Below are 22,232 nucleotides of genomic sequence, written 5' to 3' on the forward strand. Positions count from 1 at the left end.
ACTGAGGGCTGATCACAAGGACTTTTCATATCAGTTTTAGTCCATGTAAATTTTTTTAACCCCTCCTCTTCCACCTTCTTCCCTCTTTTTCCTCTTCCTCCATAACCAAACCTACCAAGTACCAACCTAGAAAATCATATTCTAACACAGAAATTCATTCACCCAGAAATTGTCTACTCATTTCCACTTCATCTTCTTTTTCACGAGTCAACAATCAATACTATCTCTCATCCCACTATGTTAGGTTGTTTTTGAGTGATTTTTTACTCAGCCTAGTAGCAGCAATCGGCATATTTACAAGTTCTTTAAAAACTAAGGAAAAAAACTTAATTACAAGTGGAAGAAGAACAACTTACTTACAACAACGTATCACTTCTTCATTTATGTGAAAGAAAATCTAATAATAATAATAAAAAAAAAAAGTGATTCTGCTGCACGTCTGGTTGCATCTGCTTGTGCTCCTTGCTGTGGGATGCATCTCCAACTCTATGCATCAACCATGGGTTAAGGAAAGTAATGTTTGAATCTGATTGCTTGATCTTGGTGAATGCTTGGTATGCATCTAAGGGAGGAGGAACCTACATGAACTTGATTCTTGAGAATATCAAAGAGATGCTGTGTTATTTTGATGATTTCCAAGTTCTGCTGCACACTTCATGTCTAAATTTGTTTGTCAAATCCTCTCCGTTTGTAGGATGTCCATATTCCATCTAAATCAGGAGTAAGTAACTATCCTTAACTGTTATGAAACAATTATCCTAAAACCATTGTGAGATCAAGAAGTACCTCAATGACATCACAGCTGCTTTTTTTTTTTTTGAAAGGACATCACAGCTGCTGCTAGAGTAGAGACACCCCAGCGACAGAATTGAAACTGGGAAGCTGAGACAGGACAAAATGGATGGCACCATTTAGCCATTTTACAAATAATTATGAAAAGTATAGGAAACAGAAAAGAAGCCATGGGAACTTGCATCTTTATACAATTTCTCATACAACAACACAGTGGGAGAAAAAGGGGAAAAAGTATGGTCCAATCATTAAAAGGCAGAAAGCATAACATCAAATGAAAATATATAGTGTACAAAGACAACAATGTAAGGTTTCACATATTTACACCATTCAGTAACTTCAGGAGACATGTATCTAGTTGTCATGTATTTCTGCATTTCATGGAGAAATAAATGCTAGGATTTACATAGGAGGATAAATAAAATTTTACATAAAAGTAAGTGGCTTTTAAAATGATATATAGTTCATTCAACATTCATGAGCTTAGACACCCTTATAGGTAGCTCTTAGAAGAAGCAAACAGGAAAATAATGGAGGGGTTTCTTTGTGATCCACTTATAGAAGGATATGAAAGTACAATTACTCTGGTTGTTTTTCGTACCTAACATTGGATGAGAAGGATATGAAATCTCATGAGTTTCCTACTTTTGAAATAAAATAACACAAGGTTAAATACATGTTAGAGTTTAGCATCCTGAATAACAATGGGAATGTGAACACCTTAAATATAAATGCAATTGGACATAGGGGAATGCAAGTTCCGGGTCTGTTAGGGTTGTGTTTCCCTTAGACCCTAACAGCCTAACAGATAAAAGATAGGGGCAATTGGGTGATTTTCCTGATAAAATAGCTGATAAATTATTAAAATAAAAGACACAAGAAGGAAAACTTCTTAACAAGGGAAAACTCTTCCAAGGTATAAACCTTTTTATCAATAATCACATGCTTACTCTAACCTGAGGAGGGTACTCCTATTTATAATAAACTAATCCTATTAATGATAAATTAACCCCTAAGAAATAAATAAGATAGACTAACCAAATCAAAAGATAGCTCCTCAAAATAAAATATAAAGTCCTAAAATAAAAGATAGAAATAACCTATACCAAATAAACTAAATCCCTAATATTTAGGATCCTAACAGGGACCATTGCAAAGTAGATGGATAGTAGCAATAAGAATTACTCAAACTGTAAGCAATTAACATAAATACTAATATAACCAATTATTGACCAACTTCCTTGTTTGGATTTATCTTCATGAACTGTGCAGTATCAGTGGTTTCTGGTATGAGCTTGTCAATTGCATCAACGAAAATCCCAATATACCTTTGGATATTCTAATTACACGGTACAGAAATTCCTTGTACTGTTTACACACAAAACCAGTGATTGTGATCAGAAATGTGAAAATACAATGGAGCAGCAGATCTAAACGAAGAGGAAGAGCGAATATTTCCAAGACGAGTCATATTTCCAAGACGAGTCATGCTTCCAAACTCGAGCCACAGGCCGAGTGAAACTCACAAGACACATGCTTCCAAACTCGAGCGATAAGCCGAGTCATGCTTCGACAACTTAAGATGATCGTCATATAAGACGAGCCATAGGACGCCCCGAACGAATTTGGACCTTAAAGCCCAATACGTGCACACACTTAAGGGCTTGGAGGGATATGACCCCCTGTCTCGGCAGAATTACCGAGAAACCCTTCCCCGGAACAATCATTGGCTGTTGCCTGTTGCCCTTAGGATTCCCCGGGCATTAACCCCCCAGTAACTGACAACGTCTCACATTATAATTCTAGCAATAAATGGCTGTCAAGTAATAAAAGCCATAACCATCATATTTATAAGGCAATAATGTGCATAATGATGGAGAGAAACCTCTAGCAGTCTAAGAGGCAAGAAAGAGCCTATAAGAGGGATCAAGAAGCTAGGAGAAAATCATCATCTCACTCTAGCTCTAATTCACAGGTCCTAAGCTTAGACTGTGCCCTAGAGCTTGGGACCCCAAGTTCACCCAAAGAACATAAACAAACTAAAACATATGACATTAATGGGGAAATGGGGATTGACACCAAAAACCTAATTGTTAGTATTAATTAAACTCAGAAGCACAAAATTGAAGCAGCAGTGTTAAAATATCATACCTTTTACAAAACATCAATCATTTGGTAGTTAGTCTGCTTCAAAACTAAGATCCAATTAGCTAAAAGTGGATCCTGCATTGGTGGGTAACAATTCCGTTACTGATTTCAGAAACCTTCTAAATCAAGCTTATTAGCCTTGGGTTTTGGGCCTGGTTGAAGATGAGGAAAGGGAAGCACAAAATAAAAATGATAAAAGAAATCTCTACATCCCTATCAGGCTATCACCTTAGAAACCTGAAACAACATATAGGGCAAGAATTGCAACGAAAGCCATGGAAGGATTCCAGTCCTTCTGCCAGTCAGAATTCTTCTCAAAGAAATATCAAGTCATCAATCATACTCGTTCGTATAAAAACTTAATTGTATGTGACAAAACTTCAATGATGCTACATAAAAAGAAACTAATGCTGAAAATTTGTTCCTAATGATACACTGTATGAAGTATGGGCTACACTCACATTCAGCAATTACATGCTCTCTTCACAGCTAAGTACACAACAATGATGGAAAACATCAGACTTTACGAGCCCGTGTCCTCTGCTTGGTTCCATGCTGTACTACCTTCTCCTCTACTGGAAGGCCCTTACATCGTCTGACTGCGTTCATTAACTTTCTCGCAGTATTTGGAGGAACACTAGAACCATCTCCAAACTCTTCAATTTCCTCTTCTGTTTTGGGTACAAAGAAAGGATCTTCAGGTAGTGCTTCCCAGTGGCTAAGGACAAGAAGTGCACTTGCAGCACCAGAAGTCCACCTTCTAAGCTCATCCGCAAAACCAAAGCTCTCAGAAACAGGAACATATGCATGCACAGTGAAGATAGATGAACCTTCCTGCATCTCTTCCTTCAAAACGCGGGCCCGTCTTCGGGAAAGCACAGCATACATGGGACCCAAATATTCAGTAGACGTGTTCAACTCACAGAAGTACATTGCTTCCACAAGCCGTGGCTTATTCTGAAGTACAGCTGCTCTACAAGCATCTTTGACAGTTGTAATTACCTGCCCCGCAAAGATGCCATACTGCTCAGATTGCTGGTGTGTTTCAGATTCATCATACTGCCCTGTAAATGGAGATATACGTGCCTCAACAACAAATGCCAAACCCCACATAGGTTCATCACACAAGGGTCCAGCTGAAGTGGCTAGTTGGAACCCAGTTATAACACTACTCTCAAGACGCTCAGCATCCATGTACCAAGCTTCGTTGTCATCTAAAGATGTCTCAGAAACTGAGTTACTGTTACTAGAATCTGCCACAAAGCCCAACCTTTCAGATACATGAGAACAACCTCGTAAGAGAACAGAGTTATCAGTACTTTCTGCTTTAATATCAGGAGTGAAGAGAATGTTAGCACCAATCTGCCTTGGTCCAAGGGCCCATATCCTACTCAAAAGTTTTAGCCACTTCAATTTACATTTATCGGCATGGTCCTTGTCATTCTCATTCCTACTCAATATATCACTCTCTACTGCATCTATTATGCGTTTCTTTAGCACTTCAGCTGAATTATCATCCTCAAGAATACTAGGTCTTCGGGTCTCCATATTTTTTACTGTCTGTCCGGACTTTATTCCAATGACATCTCCAAGTAAATCAGAGCTTTCGTCAAGCACCTTTGTAAGCGAAGGTAAAAGTTTCATCACCTGCACACGAATAATACATCTTCCATTGGGGGTTGTTTTCTCAACATAGTCTGAGCTCCTACTAAGAGCCTTCAAATTTTCCATTACATTGGACACCTCTCCCTCAATGGTCTCTTTGTAGGACACAAGGGGCGGTGAGACTTCCAAGCTTATTTTGGCAAATCTCTCCTTCAAGTCCTTTATGCATCTCTCTAGATGAACTTCACCAGCTGCAGCGAGAACATGCTCTCCTCTTCCAGACACTGTGACCTCAACAAACGGATCAGCTCGATTCAGAAGTCTCAATCCTTTGAGCAGCAAACCCATTTCTGCAGGGTCAGATGGCTCAATTGCAACTCTCAATGTTGGGGCAACTTGGAATGCCATACTTGAAAAAGGCAAACAGTTCCTAGTAGAAGAAAGGGTAGCACTTTTCAATATATGCTGGCCAAGGCCTCGAATAGCAACAACATCCCCTGCTTTGGCCGATGTCACTACTTTCAACCCTTGTCCCATCATCAGATACATGGATTTCAATTCAGCCTCCTGAATATGTTTTTGCATTGACTCCCCTTTTAGGGGGTCATACAAAGCAGAAAGCACAAAAACTCTCTGCCCCACAGACAAAACCCCACTGAAGATCCTAGCAAACGCCAAGAAACACTCATCAGAATCACCCTCTCCTTCATCACTCACAATCTCCCCACCTTGGAGAGGAATCATTTTAAGAGGGACAGCAAACATCTTGGCCACAAAGGCAACACAAGGAACCTCAGGTCCCCAATCACACCCCTCCACAGATTTCCTCACGAGCTTCGCCTCCTCCACCACCCTCGGGTCAACCCCATCCCCAGCAGCCACCTCACGCTCAGGAATCAGCCGTGAAATCCTAAATGCCTGTGCGGCCACAGGGTCTGGCATACACTTAACCACCATTGACAAAATGGCATCCGAGAGAGGAAGCCAACGGCTCATAACCGCCTGAAGCACAACCTTAGGATCCCTATGCTGCAACTCTCTCGCCGGAACCTGCAAATTAAAGGCCTTTATAACCTTACCAACCAACTCTCCATCCCCCTCAAGAGCACCCTGGTAAACTTGCCACAAGGGCTCCAACACAAACTGAACAAACATAGGCTTAGCCTTACCACCACCACCACCAATCCCTTTCTTCCCAACAATCATCTTCGTCTTCGGATTGAAATACCTCGGCCCCCACAACGCTTTCTGCAATGCCCCCACACTAGCCCCAAGCTTAGACGCATAGAACTCCGCAAACTCATGAACCCCAAAACCCCAACCATCCAGCGCGCACGCGAACACCACATTCCCCTTCTGTGGCTGAAATACGTCTTCATTGTCGTCATCCTCGACAAACTCGCCGCCGGAGGCGGCACTGCTGCTGCTGGCAATGAGGGAGTCAACATCGGAGAGGTACTTCTCGGATTTATACGCACTGAGGATACCGTTAACTTCATGAACAATCCTCAACAACCGAGAGTAAGCCTCAGAGGGAGTAAGCTTGAGCTCGGTGATTAACCGATCAATCTTGTTGAGAACAAGGCAAGGCGAGAGTTTCTCGATCCAGCACTGGCGGAGAACGGCGTGGGTCTGGATGTGGACGCCCTCGACGGCGTCAACGAGGAGGAGTGCGCCGTCGGAGAGACGCGCGGCGGTGGATACCTCGCCGCAGAAGTCGATATGGCCAGGGGAGTCGATGAGGTTGACGGTGTGGTGGTTGTAGCGGAGGGCGATGGAGGAGCTTTTCATGGTGATGGCTCGGCGCTGTTCCTCGTCAAGGTAGTCCATGAAGCGGACCCGACCCGCTACCTTGGGGTGGACCATGCCGCCGCTCGCGACGGCGATGAGCTGATCGGCGAGAGTGGTCTTGCCGTGGTCCACATGTGCGAGGATGCAGATGTTGCGGATTTTGTGCCTCGAATTCACTTCTTCCTCCTCCATCTCTCTCTCTCTCTCTCTCTCTCTCTCTCTCTCTCTCACTGTGTGTCTACGCTTCTTCTCCGGTTTCGATTTCGAACGGAACCGCCACCGCGTTTCTCTGAAAACCCTAGCGCCGACGACGAAGACGGTTGCAGGCCACGTTACACCCCGAAAATCGGGGTTTAATCACCGTGACAAGGTTGCCAAACACACTGGAAACGATGTCGTCTATATGATATGAAAAAAAAAACATTTACGGTATTTTTCACCTCTATTCTTTGTACATTTTAAATTATTTATAATTAAATAGGCACACATAGCCGGGTAAATACAATTCAAGTCAACCCAACAATGTGGATTGGATTGGGCAAATGAGTTAGTCGGATGGATTTGATGCAATCCGAGCAAATCTGGTTTGGGCATCGAGTTTGCGAATGTATCTATTCGAACCAACTCAATACCCGATATATAATATTAATTTTTTCCAATCTTAATTTTTTTTTCATTTTCCTGCTATTTTTTATAGGTAGTATATTTACTAATTTGTGTGTTTTTTTTTCTTTCCAATTTTCATTATTTTTGGATATTTCACATTATTATTATAATAGCGCTCTAATCAACCTGTCCAATCCAATACGAACATTGTGGTTAAGTCTTATTATTAGGGTTAAGTCTTTTCTTCTCTTCAAGTTTCAAACAAACTTTTGCAAAGCATTTAATATATGGTCGTTTGTGTACAATGAAATCTTCAATGCAGTTTTAGCTTTGATTTTTGCCAAATATGATCTACAAAGAGTAGACTTCTAGAAGATGATGTACTTGAACGTCTAAGGTTGACCTTGATGAGTAGGCTCTTCGTCCAACCTCTGGTTCTCTCATAAAGTTCACCATCAATCTTGACTTGTACCAAGTTTAGGTCTTGGGTTGTATTTGGTAAGACGAAATGGATCATAGAAGAAGTGTTCTTCTTGTATTAGATGAAATGTTTTTCATACCCTTAGGCAAAGTATTCACATATGAGCTACGACGATGTGTTCTTCACATGAGATGAAGTCTTATCTAAGTAGGACAAAACGTTCTTCTTTATATCTTGGAAAATGAATTGTTAGAGTTAAGAAGATACCATTACAAATGACCCAACAAACATGATGACAAAAGTTTAGAAATTGTATGGAGTACTTCATTAGAGTTCAAAAACCCTGGAGGAAAAGGAGTGTGGCTATAATAATCTTTTCACCAAGGTGGAGATTTATCAAAGTGTGGCTAAAAGATGTGACGTTGATTCCGCTTTCCGCCCCACCAAAGGTTTGATAAGTGTTTATTATAAAATCAAAAATTTGTGGTAATTTTGGACCATACCTTAATCATGAACTTTGTCTATAAATAATCATGCTTGAGATAATTTCAATTTCCAATACACCCCCAAACTCAGAGTTTGGAGTTTTGAGGTGTTTTGAAATGACCTTAACCATAATTATTTATAGCTAAAGTCTCTGTGACTAAAATGTGAACAAAAACTAAACATTTCCACCACAACTTTTTGACTTTATTGTCACTTATTAAGCTTTTTGGTGTGGGGCCTCATCTTTTAGCCACACTTTAATAGAAATAGTTTATCCTTTTCTTTTTAGAGCAAATGTTAGTTCATTTCGTTACATGCGTCATCACATAGCCTAATGTATTTCCCTTAATGTGTGTAAAAAATAACCAATTCTATGGGCTTGCTTCATCATATAGACTTTGCATTCCTTGCTACCACGAATGGAACAAAATGAATGATCCCATTCCTACATTCTCAGATAAATATATCTCAGCACACGAAGGAAGATTACATATATTGAAATACATAAGCCAAAACAAATTACTAACCCTCAAGCTGACAATACTTGGAAAGGTTAACAAGGAATAATTCTTGTTCATTTCATGTGATGAACTCTAATCAAAAGGCAACTTGGAAGCCCCTTATTCCAACATTCAAATCTCTTCTATACATTCTATCAAATAAACTCAGAGAGACATCCAAACATTAATTGGTCCCCTTCAATCTAAAACCAAATCACACACTATATTGACTTTAGCAATTAAATGGAAGCCAAGCATGCACATAATCGGACTTATGAGGATTTTGATCCCGTGTTTAAGTGGCGTAGAGAAGAGACCCGTGACACCATTGAGCTTTATCTTCCAGGCATGTTGCATTTGTCTAATTAAATTGCATGAGTATTAGCTGTTTCTTTTAATTTGTGAACTAAATTTTTCTTGGTCCATGTTAATTTGTTTTCAGCGTTTAAGAGAGAGCAAGTACGAATCAAGATCAATCATGTTGGTCTTTTGGTAATAAGTGGGGAGCATCATTTGAGTGGAACTAGATGGAGACGTTTCAAGAAAGAATTTGAAATACCAAAATACTGTAATGAAGATGCAGTTCATGGCAATTTCATGCAGAACATTCTTTCTGTGGTACTGCCAAAGAAAATTCCACTAATTCCTCAAGAGGATCATGAAACACCAATCCCCGAATTTGAACACGAGAAAGAGGAGGAGGAGGAGAAGGAGAAGGAGAAAGAGGCATATCAGAAAATGGGACATGGAGCCAGAGAAGTAGTAGCAGAAGAAACAGCTCGCTCAATAGACAACCAGTTAGCAGAAAATGATGTGGGGTTAACACTTGAAACTACTAGAGAGGTTGCCTTCAAATTCATGGTTGTGATCATTGTTATTTTGCTTATTGTGAGCTACCTAGCAGACATGAGCAAACGCATCATGGCTCAAGCTCAATCATATTTACAGAATTAATTGAGGCTCTGGTTTAAGGTGGTTCTGTAAATTTTAATACTGGGAACAAAAATTCAAATCTATCATGTTATTATATTTCTTCCACAAAAGTTTCGCAAAATAATCAGGTACGAGATTCTGTTATGTTCCAATACATCAATTGCTTGAGGTTAGTAAAAAACCCTTTTATTTGGTGAGAGAAAACAAAAGAACAAGGAATTCAACAAAATCAAATTTGTAACATCTTATTGAGATAGTAGTACAACAACATTAAGAATAAATTATAGTATATAATCCATTTCATTAACACAAAACATAAAAATTAAGGTAATTTCTCGTGCATTGTAGCCAACACAAACTCATCATAGGTAATTTTAAATGCAATACAAATTAAAGCTCAAGAACAAGAATTTAATTTCCCATAGCTTGTCACGCGAAGATGGCGGCAATAGTAACCATGGCTACCATGGCAACCCCAAACACTGATGAGACCACAGAGGTGTGAGCAGCTGAAGTAGGAGAAGGAGCAGGTGCAGCTTCTGCGTCAACATGGATTACAAACTTCATTTGATGAGCACTGCAGTGGTCTGCTTTGCCACAAATGTACCATTTCCTCCCTTCACTTTTGATTGGAATCACATCGTTTCCACTGGTAAGTGCTTCATTTGCTGGTGGAACAGTGCAGTTCTGGAACAATGTACCGTTCACTTTGAACACATTGTGCCTGGAGTTGTTGTAGTTGAACACTGCCAAATGTAGATGTAGAAGATAAATCATTCATAATTCATCTTAGACAAAAAGAAATGTCACGCAAAATAACTAAACAAAAAAAAGCTTGTTTTATGACTTTTATCTGACTTTAGAAACAAATTGATTTTTTTTTTCAAAAATAAAATAAAACTGTTTGAATGTTTCAGGACATATTTTTGACCTGTTTTGAGATTTTAATTTTAAAACTGTTTCTAAAAACTGATTTTGAAAACAGGTTATGAAAATATATAGTTTTTAAATTTTACAACTTTTAAAAACAGAAAACAATTTTTAAAAATTGCAAACAAACATAATAATTTTCTTGGTACATGACATAAAAGTCTACTCTATCTCAATGATTTTGGAGTAATTTACATACCAAGGTTGTCACCAACTCTGAAAAATTGCTCCTGAGCCCACTGCGTGTAGTTAACATCAAGAGTCCAACCCTTGTCACCACCCACGATGTGATCAGTTGCCATTGCAACGGAGGAAAGCAAAGCCATGGAAATGACAAGAAAAGCAACGCGAGCAGAAGAAGAAGCCATTTGATTTGAACTAATAATTGTCAATTAAAGTCACTTACTTAAAATCTCAAATAACTTGTAGGACTCGTTATATAGCAAATGCTATATATGCAAATTGTGTGTTATTGCTTAGATGATTTTTTAACTCACAACCCATTAAGCTATATATAGGATTTGTACGTACATTGATTTTATCGAAATATATACATATGGAGAAGCTTCACAAGGTATCGGGGTGCCGGATAAGATCGGCTTTTAGCAGTTTACTATGATAATGAAGTTGCAGCCCAAAACAGTTGTTTAATCAAATATTCTTTGACTAAGTGAGGAAGTGGAGACAAATGGAAGTACAAGGTTTTTATCGAATAGACTTAAACATTGAAGCAATATATAGCATTGACGAATATGCTTAGCTTTTATTCATGTGTTTATAAATTAACTTAATATAAATTAATTATGATCTTTTTAATTATACTCTTATGAACTTTTTAATTAATTCAATTCAAATATCAAAGGAAAACGTAAAAACAACACCTAATAAACTACTCCAATTTTTCTTTAACTAAAGTGAAATTCTGGTTCTCGCACAGAACAGATGTCGAACGCGATGTTGGGACAATCGGTTCCACAATTGCACAACAGTACAGAAATTAAGCCACACGTTTAATACAGTAGAAACAACACAGTTGCAACAATAAATCACTAAAAAAACACAGAGAATTGTTAACCCAGTTCGGTGAACATCACCTACGTCTGGAGGATACCAATCCAGGAGTCAATCCACTATCTTAGTAATAGCTCTCAGGTCATACATGAAAGTCCCTCCTATACCTAAGTACTCACCCTTAGTATAGAGCCTCTTCAATGTCTACTACTATTACAACTAGTGATTCTAGCTTAGCCCTTCCCTCTAAGCTACGAGGAAACTTCCCCTAACTCCTAATGATCACTGGCACAGTGACCGATCCTTTACACAAGAGATTGAAAGACAGATCTCATGATCAAAAACTAATGCAACAACTCTCAGCTAATACAAGAACATAAAGCTGCTGAGAGAACAACAGAAACACGGTGTGAACTCACGAATATGAAACCCTAATTTCTCCAACCAAAGGCACACCTAGCAACTAGGTTTAGGTCTTCTTAAATATCAGTTGTTCAAGCCTTGTCTTTGATGGGCTTGAACGAACAAAGGAGTCCACAACAAAACTTCTGGAAAGAATCTTCAAGGAATCAAATCTTACCAGAATAAAGTAACAGAACCAAGTAAAACGGAATTCAAACTTTGAGATAGACTTGGTTCACACGTTATCAATCTTGTTACTTCAGCCAAGATTAAAAACAAACAATCCTTCAGAAGATAACAAAAGCATAAAACGCACAGCATAGGATAAGTCTTCTGAAACCCCATACAGTCAGCAACCAAACAAACATCTTGATTTCAGAGATTGAACCACCAACATACGTAAACACAACATGTTGCTCCAGATGTTGGAACATATGGTTGCATATCATGTTTTGAGCAAAATGTAGCCAATCAAAAGAACTACATAAAGCATCGTCGTCAATCTATTTATAATACATTAAAATTGAGGTTCGAGCTACGTTGACGTTTTAGACACATACTGATTGAGAATTGTTATTCAGACCCACCCCACAGTTATTTAGACCCCTAAAAAAGTGTAAAAATACTAAAATACCCTTAATGAAAAAATATAAAAAAAATCCCCATCCTCACATTCTCTTTCCTCTTTCTTCTTTCTTCCACCCACCACCACCACCACAACCTCCATAACCTCCATCTTCTGTCATTTTTGATAATTTTCAATTGTAGGGAGTTATTTTTGTTGTTTTTAATTTTTTTTTACAAATAAACGTACTTTAGAAGTGCGTTACGCACACACATTAAAGGTGTGTCCATCACGCGCTATAAAGTGCGTCGTTAACGCACTTCTAACGTACGGAGTAAGCGCACTTTTAAAGGGCGAATTATTGCAAATTTGTACATAACTGATATCAGATGATTTTTAAAAATTATGAGACTCCACGATAAATCAAGATAGAATATTTGGAGATTTATGATGGAATAAAAAAATTTCAAAATTCAAAATAAAATACCAGATGAAGGAATTTGGCTAAATTACACAAATCTTAGGACCTTCGATGAAGGTATCGAAGGGCCTAAGGTATGATCATTTGATTTTTCTTTTCAACTTTGCAGTTGGTCGCCTGAGCAACCGACACAAAAAACTGTCCACTTTTCCAAACCACACTCCTCCTGGTTGTGAAACGACTACTAGAAGGTGTAGGAATTTGGAGATTCCGACTGCATATTTGAACTCGGAATGGTCCTGTTACCTTAACCAAGAAGTGCCAGTCCCAAATTCCTTCCAAAAACTAAACAGGAAAAAAAAATTGTGCGTTCCGCTTGCACTGTGAAAGTGCGTGATGGACGCACTTTGCAAGTGCGTTTTGGTCGCACATTCAAAGTGCGAGCGAAAAAAAATTTATAAAGGATTTTTTCGGATTTTACGAATTTAACAGGGTCTAAATAGCTGTTGGGGGGTCCGAATAACAATTCTCATACTAATTTTGCCACCTCAACTATAATCTCACGTGTCACTTGTGCTTTCCTTTCCAAATCCCATGTGAAGCATAAATTTGTCCACGTATTCCTTTCCACCATTCATATTTTCCAGCTTAGCAACCGCTTCAGCTTCACAATCTCTTCACCAACGGCCAAAATCCTTTAATTTCTTCCCAAAACCCCGTCAATACCTTCTCCATCTTCCTCTTTTCACCTTCGCTTGATCCTTCCAAGAACTCCTCAAATCATGCTCTGGTGGGACACCCTCATCCTGGCTCCCTGCTTGCCTCACCTTTGAGAGGTCAGGCAATTTGCAACACCCACTTTCACTCCCCATGTGGTTAATAGGGATCTATCCCCCTCTTGTACGTTTGGGACGCACATTGCCGATCCGCATTCTGTGCGACTGGAATTCGATCCTAACTCTCATTCTAGTGCACTTGGGACCACCTCATGCGGGCTCTTCGATTGAGTGAATGTTGCGATGGCCAAAACCGCTCGAATTATTAATATAGATCCCTAATTGTTTTTCAATGCAATAAATCCTTTAAGTTGTTGTTTGAAGTTTTCGTCCTTCCACCCAATTGAAGGTTGATATGTCAATGTCATGCTCGCGTGTAAGTTTTTAATGATGTGAATTTTTTAAAATACTCACGTGGAACCCATAGGGACCAAAATCAAAAAATAATTATTTTTAAAATAGTTTTTCATCATAATCTATCATCTTTATCTTTCACCGTATTTTTCTATCTTCAACCCTTAAACTTAAAAAATAATTCGAGAGATATTTCTAATCCAAGAAAATAATTATTTATTTTTTTATTAAAAAACCCCTAATTTTTCCTAATGCTGAATTCATCTTTGTTCATCTTTCTCATTTGAAAATGAAACCTAGAAAATATTCAATTCTTCTCCTTCATTTTAAAACACCTTTCCTTTCTATTAAAAACGTACACCTGAATCAGTCTCGTCACCCTTTCCTAACCTTTAAAATACTTTCTCCCCTAAATCTTCTCTCCTTTGCGCATCCGTCAACTTCCTCCTCTATCTCTCTCTAAAAAAATATTACACAACCTTAGAGAAAGACCTAGGAGGCTCAATTTTTCCTTTTCCTTCCTGTTCTTTCCCTAAAATGTGCCCTTCCTCCTTCTCAATGTCATGCTCGCAAAAACAACGACACACCTGCCACTTATCCGGTGAGATCGATCGGGGTCCCTCTAGGTAACTCTAAAATAGCGACATGGTCACTCAGCTCTTGAGTCATTCGTGACGATATGGATTGATTCAGATGTGGGTTTTTTGGGAAAAAAATTTGAATTTTTTTTGTGTGATGATTAAGGATAAAGAAGCAGGAAATGGAGATAGATTTTGGGTTTTCATATACTAGGTTTTTCGAATTTTTTTAAAAGGAAATTTTTGTGAGATAGGTTATGGGTTTCAAAATGGCTCTGAATTTTTTGATTTTGTTGTCATAGCAAAATTTTGATTTCTTTTAGATAGGTTCTGGAAATTTCGAAGACGTGTGCTAGGTTTTCAAAATGAAGAAAGATTTTTTTTTCTTTCTTTTAGATTTCTCGGTTCTGCATTTTCATGAACGGGGGGGGGAAGAGAATGAAGATGATTGGAGATGGCTAAAAACAAATTTAGTCGCTTTATGCTCCTTGTAGAAAAAAATTAATATATAAGGAATAAAAATTACACGTCATTAAAAACGTACATGCGGGCATGTGACACATCAACTCTCAAATGGATGGATGAATGAAAACCTCAAACAATAACAAGTTAAGGGACTGATTTCTTTGAAAGTTGTATTTAAATACTAATAAGATCATGCGGGATTTCTTGTGGGGAGGTGGGGGTGAGGTGAGGAAGATTGCTTGGGTGAAGTGGTCTTCTATTTGCAAGCCTAAAGAAGCAGCAGGTCTTGGTATAAAAGATTTGGACCTTTTTAATAAATCTCTGTTGGGCAAGTGGAGGTGGAGATTTTTTACTGAGCCTTAGAGCCTTTGGTGTCAGGTTATTAAGGCTAAGTATGGTGGAATGTCAACTATGAAGGAATCTCTGTGGTGGAAAGATGTGAAGGCTTCGTGTTGTGATGATGATGGTGACTGGTTTGATTTGGGAGCTCAAAAGATTGTTAGGGGAGGAAATGATACAAAATTCTGGCATGATGATTGGGTTGCTAGTGGAAAGCTCTGTGTTAAGTATCATAGATTATATAATTTGTCCAGGCTCAAATATGAAAGCGTACAAAATTGTGGTGAATGGGTCGATGGGGCTTGGAGTTGGAAGTTGAGATGGAGGAGGCCACTGTTGGGGAGAGAATTGCAGTGGTTAAATATGATGCTAGCTGAAGTGGGGATAATTAGTCTTATGGAGGGGGTCACTGATAAGTGGTGTTGGCTCCCAGGCACAGATGGTGGTTTTACAGTTAACTCATTCTATTCTTTTTTGCAGGCACCGATGTTATTACCTACTGATCAAATTTTTGCCCGGGTTTGGAAATCAGTTACACCATCCAATGTGAAGGCTTTTCGTGGAGGCTCTTATTGGATAGAATTCCTTGCCTCTTGAACTTGAGGAAGCGCAAGGTTTTACAGACTCAAGAAGAAACGATTTGTAAGCTGTGCTCTTTGGAGGTGGAATCAACTGCTCACCTTTTGTTCTCTTGCCCAATTTCTTTGGATATTTGGCGGGAGTGCTACCGGTGGTTGGGTATCTGTACAGTCCTGCCAAGAAATTCCAGAGACCATTTATTGCAATTTCATTTTGGCGGGGATCAGAAACAACAGAGAGGCGCTGATTCAATTTGGTTGGCGGTGGTGTGGTCAATTTGGTTGATGAGGAACGAACTTATTTTTAGGAATGGGGTGCTGGATATTCCTACAATTATGGAAGTGATTAAATGGAGATCATGGATTTGGATAAAGCGTAAGACTGGAAGGCTTAGCTGTTCTTTATTTGAATGGTCTTCTTACCCCATTATTTGTTTGAAGGAACTGTAATGTCACTGGCCTTGCAGTGTTGAGTCCATGGATATTGGTTTTGAGTATCAGTTTAGGCAACGGAATTGGGTTGTTTGTGGCTTTTACTGTATCAGGTATCTGCTGGGGTAGCTGTTGAGGTTTGGTGTTTGTTTTTATTTTTCCTTCTAGACTCTCTTTGTTGTATTATGGGTTGAGTACCCCTTGTACTCCCATTAATGCATTTCTTTGCTTATAAAAAAAAACTAATAATTTGTTAAAGTCCAGGGACCACCAACATATTTAACCCAAGTTTTTTCTGAAAGACCAAAGATGTATTAATAAGAAGTACAAGGGTGTGAGCCATTGAAGACATACTCCAGGCACGATGTCTTATGGACTTGTGGAGTGGTCAAGAACTTCTCATATTATAGGCTCACCTTAATGGTGCTTAAGCGAGGCGATCCCTCTCAAAATGGTGGTTGTACGTGGTGAGCAAAGGGTCCCCGACAGTTGACCTCAAGGCAAGCCTTCAGTGATCAAGGCATAGCTAAGGTTGATTCCTTATTGTAGGGCTTCGATCTCATTAGGGCGGCCAAGTGTAGTTGACAGTATTTACGGGCTCTTAGGTCATTATTGTATGAGGCCCAAGAATCCAATCTGAGACCAGATTTAGGGTTTCACACCTTTCCATATAAAAGGAAAAGGTATTTTAGTACTAGGGATGCTCGCTCGATTTATATAAAAGCGACTAGGTCATTGGAAATCTCTACTTTCGCAAAGTTCTGGCTTAGCAAGTTTCATTGGGCCACTAAACGTGAAGATAGAAAGGCATGCTGACCCGCTTCAACTTCAAAGAGGATTTATCACGGGATTGGTGTAAGTGTAATGCATTTAACTTAACATATATCATGTATAGTCCCGGATAAACTTAACACGTAAACACCGTCCAAATTAAATATAGACATCTTTTAGATCAGAATAAAACAATTCATCATTATTCATTGAACAAACTCAAACAACTATTGCAATCTCCCGCCAATAGGTCCATGCAAATTCATATCTATAAAACAAAAACAAAGCTGAAAATTAAGTGCCATTGTCTCTAACACAAAGATGGTTGTGGTGTTATCCGTGAGCAGGAGAAGGAGCAGGAGATGGTGAACCTTCCCCTTGAACATTAATGACAAGCTTCATTTCACGAGCGCAGTGATCATCCACGCCACAAATGTACCATTTCCTCCCTCCAGTTTTGAGTGGAATGATGTCATGTCCGGAGGAAAGTGCTTCATTTGCTGGTGGGTTGGTGCAGTCCTTAAACATCGTCCCATTCACTTTGAAAACATTGTGTGAGATATTGTCATAAATGAACACTGCACAATTAGGTGATCAAAGAGAAAGAGGTATTAGATTGAAAGTTATATATATAGAAAAGAAAAATATCTTTCGAAATAAATAAAAAATAGAAACAACAATTTACATGTTATTATATATACATCCATTTTTTACAGTTGTATTAGTCAGCATGCATGTATATATAGCTCGATGAGGATTTATGCTCACTATGTGGTAGAGAGTTTTGGAAAATACGAGTGCACACGGGTCGGAGACGATTTGGTAAAAAACGACCACCAGACACAAGCTTGAGAGAGGGGAAGACAGGGAGAAGGTGGCAACGTTTTCTTGATGTGGGAAAATTAGAATGAAAGGTGATGTAATTGTAACCCTAAGTTACCTTTTTTCTCCTATGATTGGTTTGGATCGGGTTTAAGGGTTTGTATTTCACGAATCCGATATCTATCTGAACTACACTAATTGGGTTATTTCCTTTGAAATCCAACTCGTCTCTCTCTATACATCTTTTAATTGCTATTATAAGTCACAAGTAATGAATTCCCGAATGTATTTTCAAAAATACATTCTAGAAATTAGTTTCTAGTAGTAGTGTTTATAACTTTAAATGTTACCGACAGTTTTACAAAGTTAAAACTCGCATATGTCGATTGAATGTTTAGAGTTTATAAATCATTTTCCCTATGCAAATAGCTAGATGCAGTTCAAATTCTGAGCAAGTTGCAACTATTTGTGTTTTTAGTTTTTACATACCAAGATTGTCGCCAACACGGAAAACTCTGTCCTGAGCCCACTGAGTGTAGTCAAAGTCAAGAGTCCAGCCATCATCATCACCCACAATATGATCAGTAGCCATAGCAACTGAGGAAACCAAAATCATTGAAACAGCAAAGAAGGCAGCATAACCCATGGTGGAGATTTAAAGCTATATAAGTAATCTAATTAACAAGGACTATAGTTAGCAAGTGTTATTGCTTATTTAGATGAATTGTTATACATGTTTGCATTTCACCTTGGGCAATATATATATATATAGGACTTGTAAATTGATTTTATCGAGATAGATGGAACTTGGAAGCCGCGTAATCGGATCTGGTCGGCTTTTCTAATTAAGTAATTATATATATTCTGAGTTAATTTGCAATGCAGAACTGAACCTATATTTAATCATGAAGTTCAATATAACAAATATGTCTCGATACCTTTAAATCACCTCTCAATACGTTTCATGTGGAACGTGTCAAAGGGAAGGAAGAAATTAAGAGGCTAGATTTGTGGCCTAGGCCTGCCTTTATTTCTGCGTTGTTGTGTAAGTGTTAACAATAAAATTTTCACAAACCATCCCTCTCTACTAAGTAGAAATATTAAGAGAAGAGAGTTTTTTTTTATCATAAAGATAAATCGCATTCTTCAAAGATCGATCTCTGGACCTTCTTCACCCAACTCATATGTCTTATAGCTCTTACCACTTGAGCTATCAGTCGAGGATGAAGAAAAGGGAGTGAAATATGAGATATGATGAGTAATGTTATGGGGAAAGAAGAGAAATAAGTAAAAATGAGATGAAAGATAAAGTGGAGTGTGAATGAATCAAAACTCAAGTGTTATATAATGTCTTTGGTTGATTCGCGTTGGCTTGCACAAGTACATGGACAAAATGTACAAACACCAAAACAAGGATAAGATATAAGTTTTACTTAAACTTCCACATAAGTGAAAATAGAGTGGAGAAAAATAGGAAGAAAAGAAAGAGAATTAAGTTTTGTTAACATCTTTCATCTCTATGCTTTTAGAGATATAGGGATGAAGAGAGAGAAATTCATGATATGACACGTGATATGATAGAAACAGTAGAAAGACATGAAAAAACGTGGGTGAAAATGAATTATAAGCGAAAGTGGAGTTTGAACATAGGGAATTGTTATTCAGACCCCCCCTCGATAGCTATTTGGACCCCTGAAAAAGTGTAAAAATACTAAAATACCCTTAATGGAAAAAAAATATAAAAAAATCCTCACCTCACATTCCCTCTCCTCTTTCCTCTCTCCTTACCTCTTTCCTCTTTCTTCCACCCACCACCTCCACCCACCACCACCACCGCCGCCGCCACCACTGCCGCCGCCACAACCACCACCGATGCTACCACCACCACCACCTCAATCTTCTGTCGTTTTTGAAAACTTCCAACTGTAGAGAGTTGTTTTTGTCGTTTTTAATTTTTTTCTGCAAATAAGCGCACTTTAGAAGTGCGTTACGCACACACTTTTAAAGTACGTCACTCACGCACTTTAAAAGTGCACGTACTTTAAACGTGCGAAGTGAACGCACTTTTAAAAAGCGAATTGCTGCAAATTTGTACATAACTGATATCAAATGATTTTTAAAAATTATGAGACTACATAGTAAATTAAGATAGAATATTTGGAGATTTATGGTAGAATAAAAAAAATTTAAAATTCAAAATAAAATACTAGATGAAGGAATTTGGCTAAATTACACAAATCTTAGGACTTTCGAAGAAGGTGCTAAGGTATGATCGTTTGATTTTTCTCTTGAACTTTGCAATTGGTCGCCTGAGCATCCGACACCAAAAACTGTCTACTTTTCCAAATCGCACCCCTCCTGATTGTGAAGCGACTACTAGAAGGTGTAGGATTTTGGAGATTCTGACTGCATATTTGAGTTCAGAATGGTCCTATTATCTTTACCAAGAAGTTTCAGTCTCAAATTTCTTCTAGGAATTAAACAGGAAAAAAAGAAAGAAATTTGTGCGTTCCGCTCGCACTGTGAAAGTACGACCAAAACGCACTTACAAAGTGTGTGATGGACGCACTTTGAAAGTCCGAGACGGACGCACTTTGAAAGTGCGAGCGAAAAAAATTTAGAAAGGGCTTTTTCGGATTTTACGAATTTAACAGGGTTCAAATAGCTATCGGGGGGGTCTGAATAACAATTCCCTTAACATATCATAACTCGAAAGTAAAGATGTGATAGGTAATTTAATTGAAATATAAGAGAGATGGATAAAAAATGAATGTGGAAATGAAATGAGAGTGTGAATAATTCATAGCTCCCAAAACAACTAGTTTACCCTATTGTGCGGGTTAGAAATATCGAATCTTATATTAATTGTGATCAAGACTTTATATTGATTGTGATCAAGACTCTGCATCCTACAAACTGGAATGCTCCTATGTGCAAAGTCTCATTCTTCTAGTATCCAAAGCGATGGCGATAGGCGTTGGATGCCAAAATCTATAAGACACTTCAATGTTTAAGTTAGCTAGGAAGATTGAGAGACTTAAGATGAGGATATAATAAGTGTGTACTGGAGAAATGTTTCTCTTTTACGTATATATACGTAGGATTGTTGTAAACCTAGTGACGATCATGCCAAATATGTTGTAATCTCGTAACAAATATAGCAAGTGATAGTAGATATTACCTAAATTAGTAATGTTTATTACATTAGTTATGAAGAACCTCTTCTAATTGAGTCAATGTAATGAGCCTACAATATTATTCGGAAAAAGTCCCCCTCCCCCCCATACCAAGTATCTGAGGTATGAGGATACTTAGGTTGCCAATGTCCAAAATAGTCTCTCTGGTTCAAGGAAATTGAGGTGTTCTGGTATGTCTTATTCAACATACTTGTATATGAGGAGAGCATGATTGATTTGAAGGCAAGTGTCTGACAATAACATGGCCCTCATCACACGTACTTGACTCAACTCCATCACTAGATGACATCTATAATGGTATTAATGACCATGGTGAATATGAAATTTAGGATTCTAAGGAGCTCAATAGAGAGGTCCTCAGCATTACAGGGCAAAGGAGAATGTTTTTGATGATGATGGCAAACCAATGATTTTCTCGTAGGCCATATGTTGACTTAAATATCATTATTCATAATTAATTTTCTTTAACATTATAACATTGATTGCTGAATTTTATCCAATCGGGTGGCCTCAAAGACCTTTACTCTTGTAATCCAGGACTGATATCAGGAAGGGATTAGATCGTTTCACACTATTAGGAAGGATAAAACTCTGCCGACAAAGAACGACGTTTTTTGCGCGACTAAGGGACTACTTTTTCGTATGTCTCAAATCTCTTCAAGTCGGCACTCTTCATCTAACTTTGATCAACACTAACATTGCAGGCCACAACTAGGGGACTACTACTTCGTATGTCTCAAATCTCTTTAGCTAATCTAGCTCCGACCAACTGCAACATTGTTGGCCAGGGCTAGGAGACTACTTTCTCAGATACCTTTAACACACCCTAATTGAGTGTAGGCCACACTGACACCAACAATTGAAGTTGATCAAAGATGTTCCTGATATAGTCAATAAACCTAATTTTCCCATTGAATGACTCAACCTATATAACGTCAACCCTAATCACATGGCAACCAACTTATACATAAAATCTTCGAGATAATCAGATTGGTTGACTCATACATATAAACACTCGAGATAATCATAAAAGACATAAAATATTCAACTTACACATTTGAGACAATTTTCCCAAAAGATGATATATCTCACTACTCCGAGAAATAAAGCACTAAACCGACTCATGAGTGGTAGGGCGGCCCACACCCTAGAATAAAGTTGTGAGCATAAACTGACCTAACAACACTAAGTTAAATATCACACTACCACATAACTAGTTTAGCAATTTGTAGCACCTGGCCAAACCCCAAACCAAATCTCATGAGTAGGATAAGACACGCTAAAGCCCCTTAAAAATCCTTCCCGCTCA

The 22,232-nt window shown here is 38.4% G+C and overlaps 4 protein-coding genes across 4 annotated transcripts; 1 reads left to right on the top strand and 3 right to left on the bottom strand.

Moving 5' to 3' along the window:
• Positions 1-3,265: 3,265 nt before the first annotated feature.
• On the bottom strand, positions 3,266-6,728 carry LOC130729904 (uncharacterized). The gene has a single exon (XM_057581758.1). The coding sequence runs from the start codon at positions 6,526-6,528 to the stop codon at positions 3,457-3,459; it is 3,072 nt and encodes a 1,023-aa protein (XP_057437741.1). The 5' UTR covers positions 6,529-6,728; the 3' UTR covers positions 3,266-3,456.
• A 1,656-nt stretch (positions 6,729-8,384) lies between these two features.
• On the top strand, positions 8,385-9,434 carry LOC130729905 (inactive protein RESTRICTED TEV MOVEMENT 2-like). Its single transcript, XM_057581759.1, has 2 exons — positions 8,385-8,695; positions 8,792-9,434. The coding sequence occupies exons 1-2, from the start codon at positions 8,593-8,595 to the stop codon at positions 9,301-9,303; spliced, it is 615 nt and encodes a 204-aa protein (XP_057437742.1). The 5' UTR covers positions 8,385-8,592; the 3' UTR covers positions 9,304-9,434.
• Positions 9,435-9,501: 67 nt separating this feature from the next.
• Positions 9,502-10,681, bottom strand: LOC130729906 (blue copper protein 1a-like). Its single transcript, XM_057581760.1, has 2 exons — positions 10,412-10,681; positions 9,502-10,028 (listed from the first exon to the last, which is right to left on the bottom strand). Exons 1-2 carry the CDS (start codon positions 10,578-10,580, stop codon positions 9,712-9,714), a joined length of 486 nt encoding a protein of 161 aa, XP_057437743.1. The 5' UTR covers positions 10,581-10,681; the 3' UTR covers positions 9,502-9,711.
• Positions 10,682-17,091: 6,410 nt separating this feature from the next.
• On the bottom strand, positions 17,092-18,445 carry LOC130729907 (blue copper protein 1a-like). The gene is made up of 2 exons (XM_057581761.1): positions 18,216-18,445; positions 17,092-17,482 (listed from the first exon to the last, which is right to left on the bottom strand). Exons 1-2 carry the CDS (start codon positions 18,370-18,372, stop codon positions 17,238-17,240), a joined length of 402 nt encoding a protein of 133 aa, XP_057437744.1. The 5' UTR covers positions 18,373-18,445; the 3' UTR covers positions 17,092-17,237.
• Positions 18,446-22,232: the final 3,787 nt, after the last annotated feature.

This window comes from Lotus japonicus, chromosome 1 (genome assembly GCF_012489685.1).
Source record: "Lotus japonicus ecotype B-129 chromosome 1, LjGifu_v1.2".
Lineage (NCBI taxonomy): Eukaryota > Viridiplantae > Streptophyta > Magnoliopsida > Fabales > Fabaceae > Lotus > Lotus japonicus.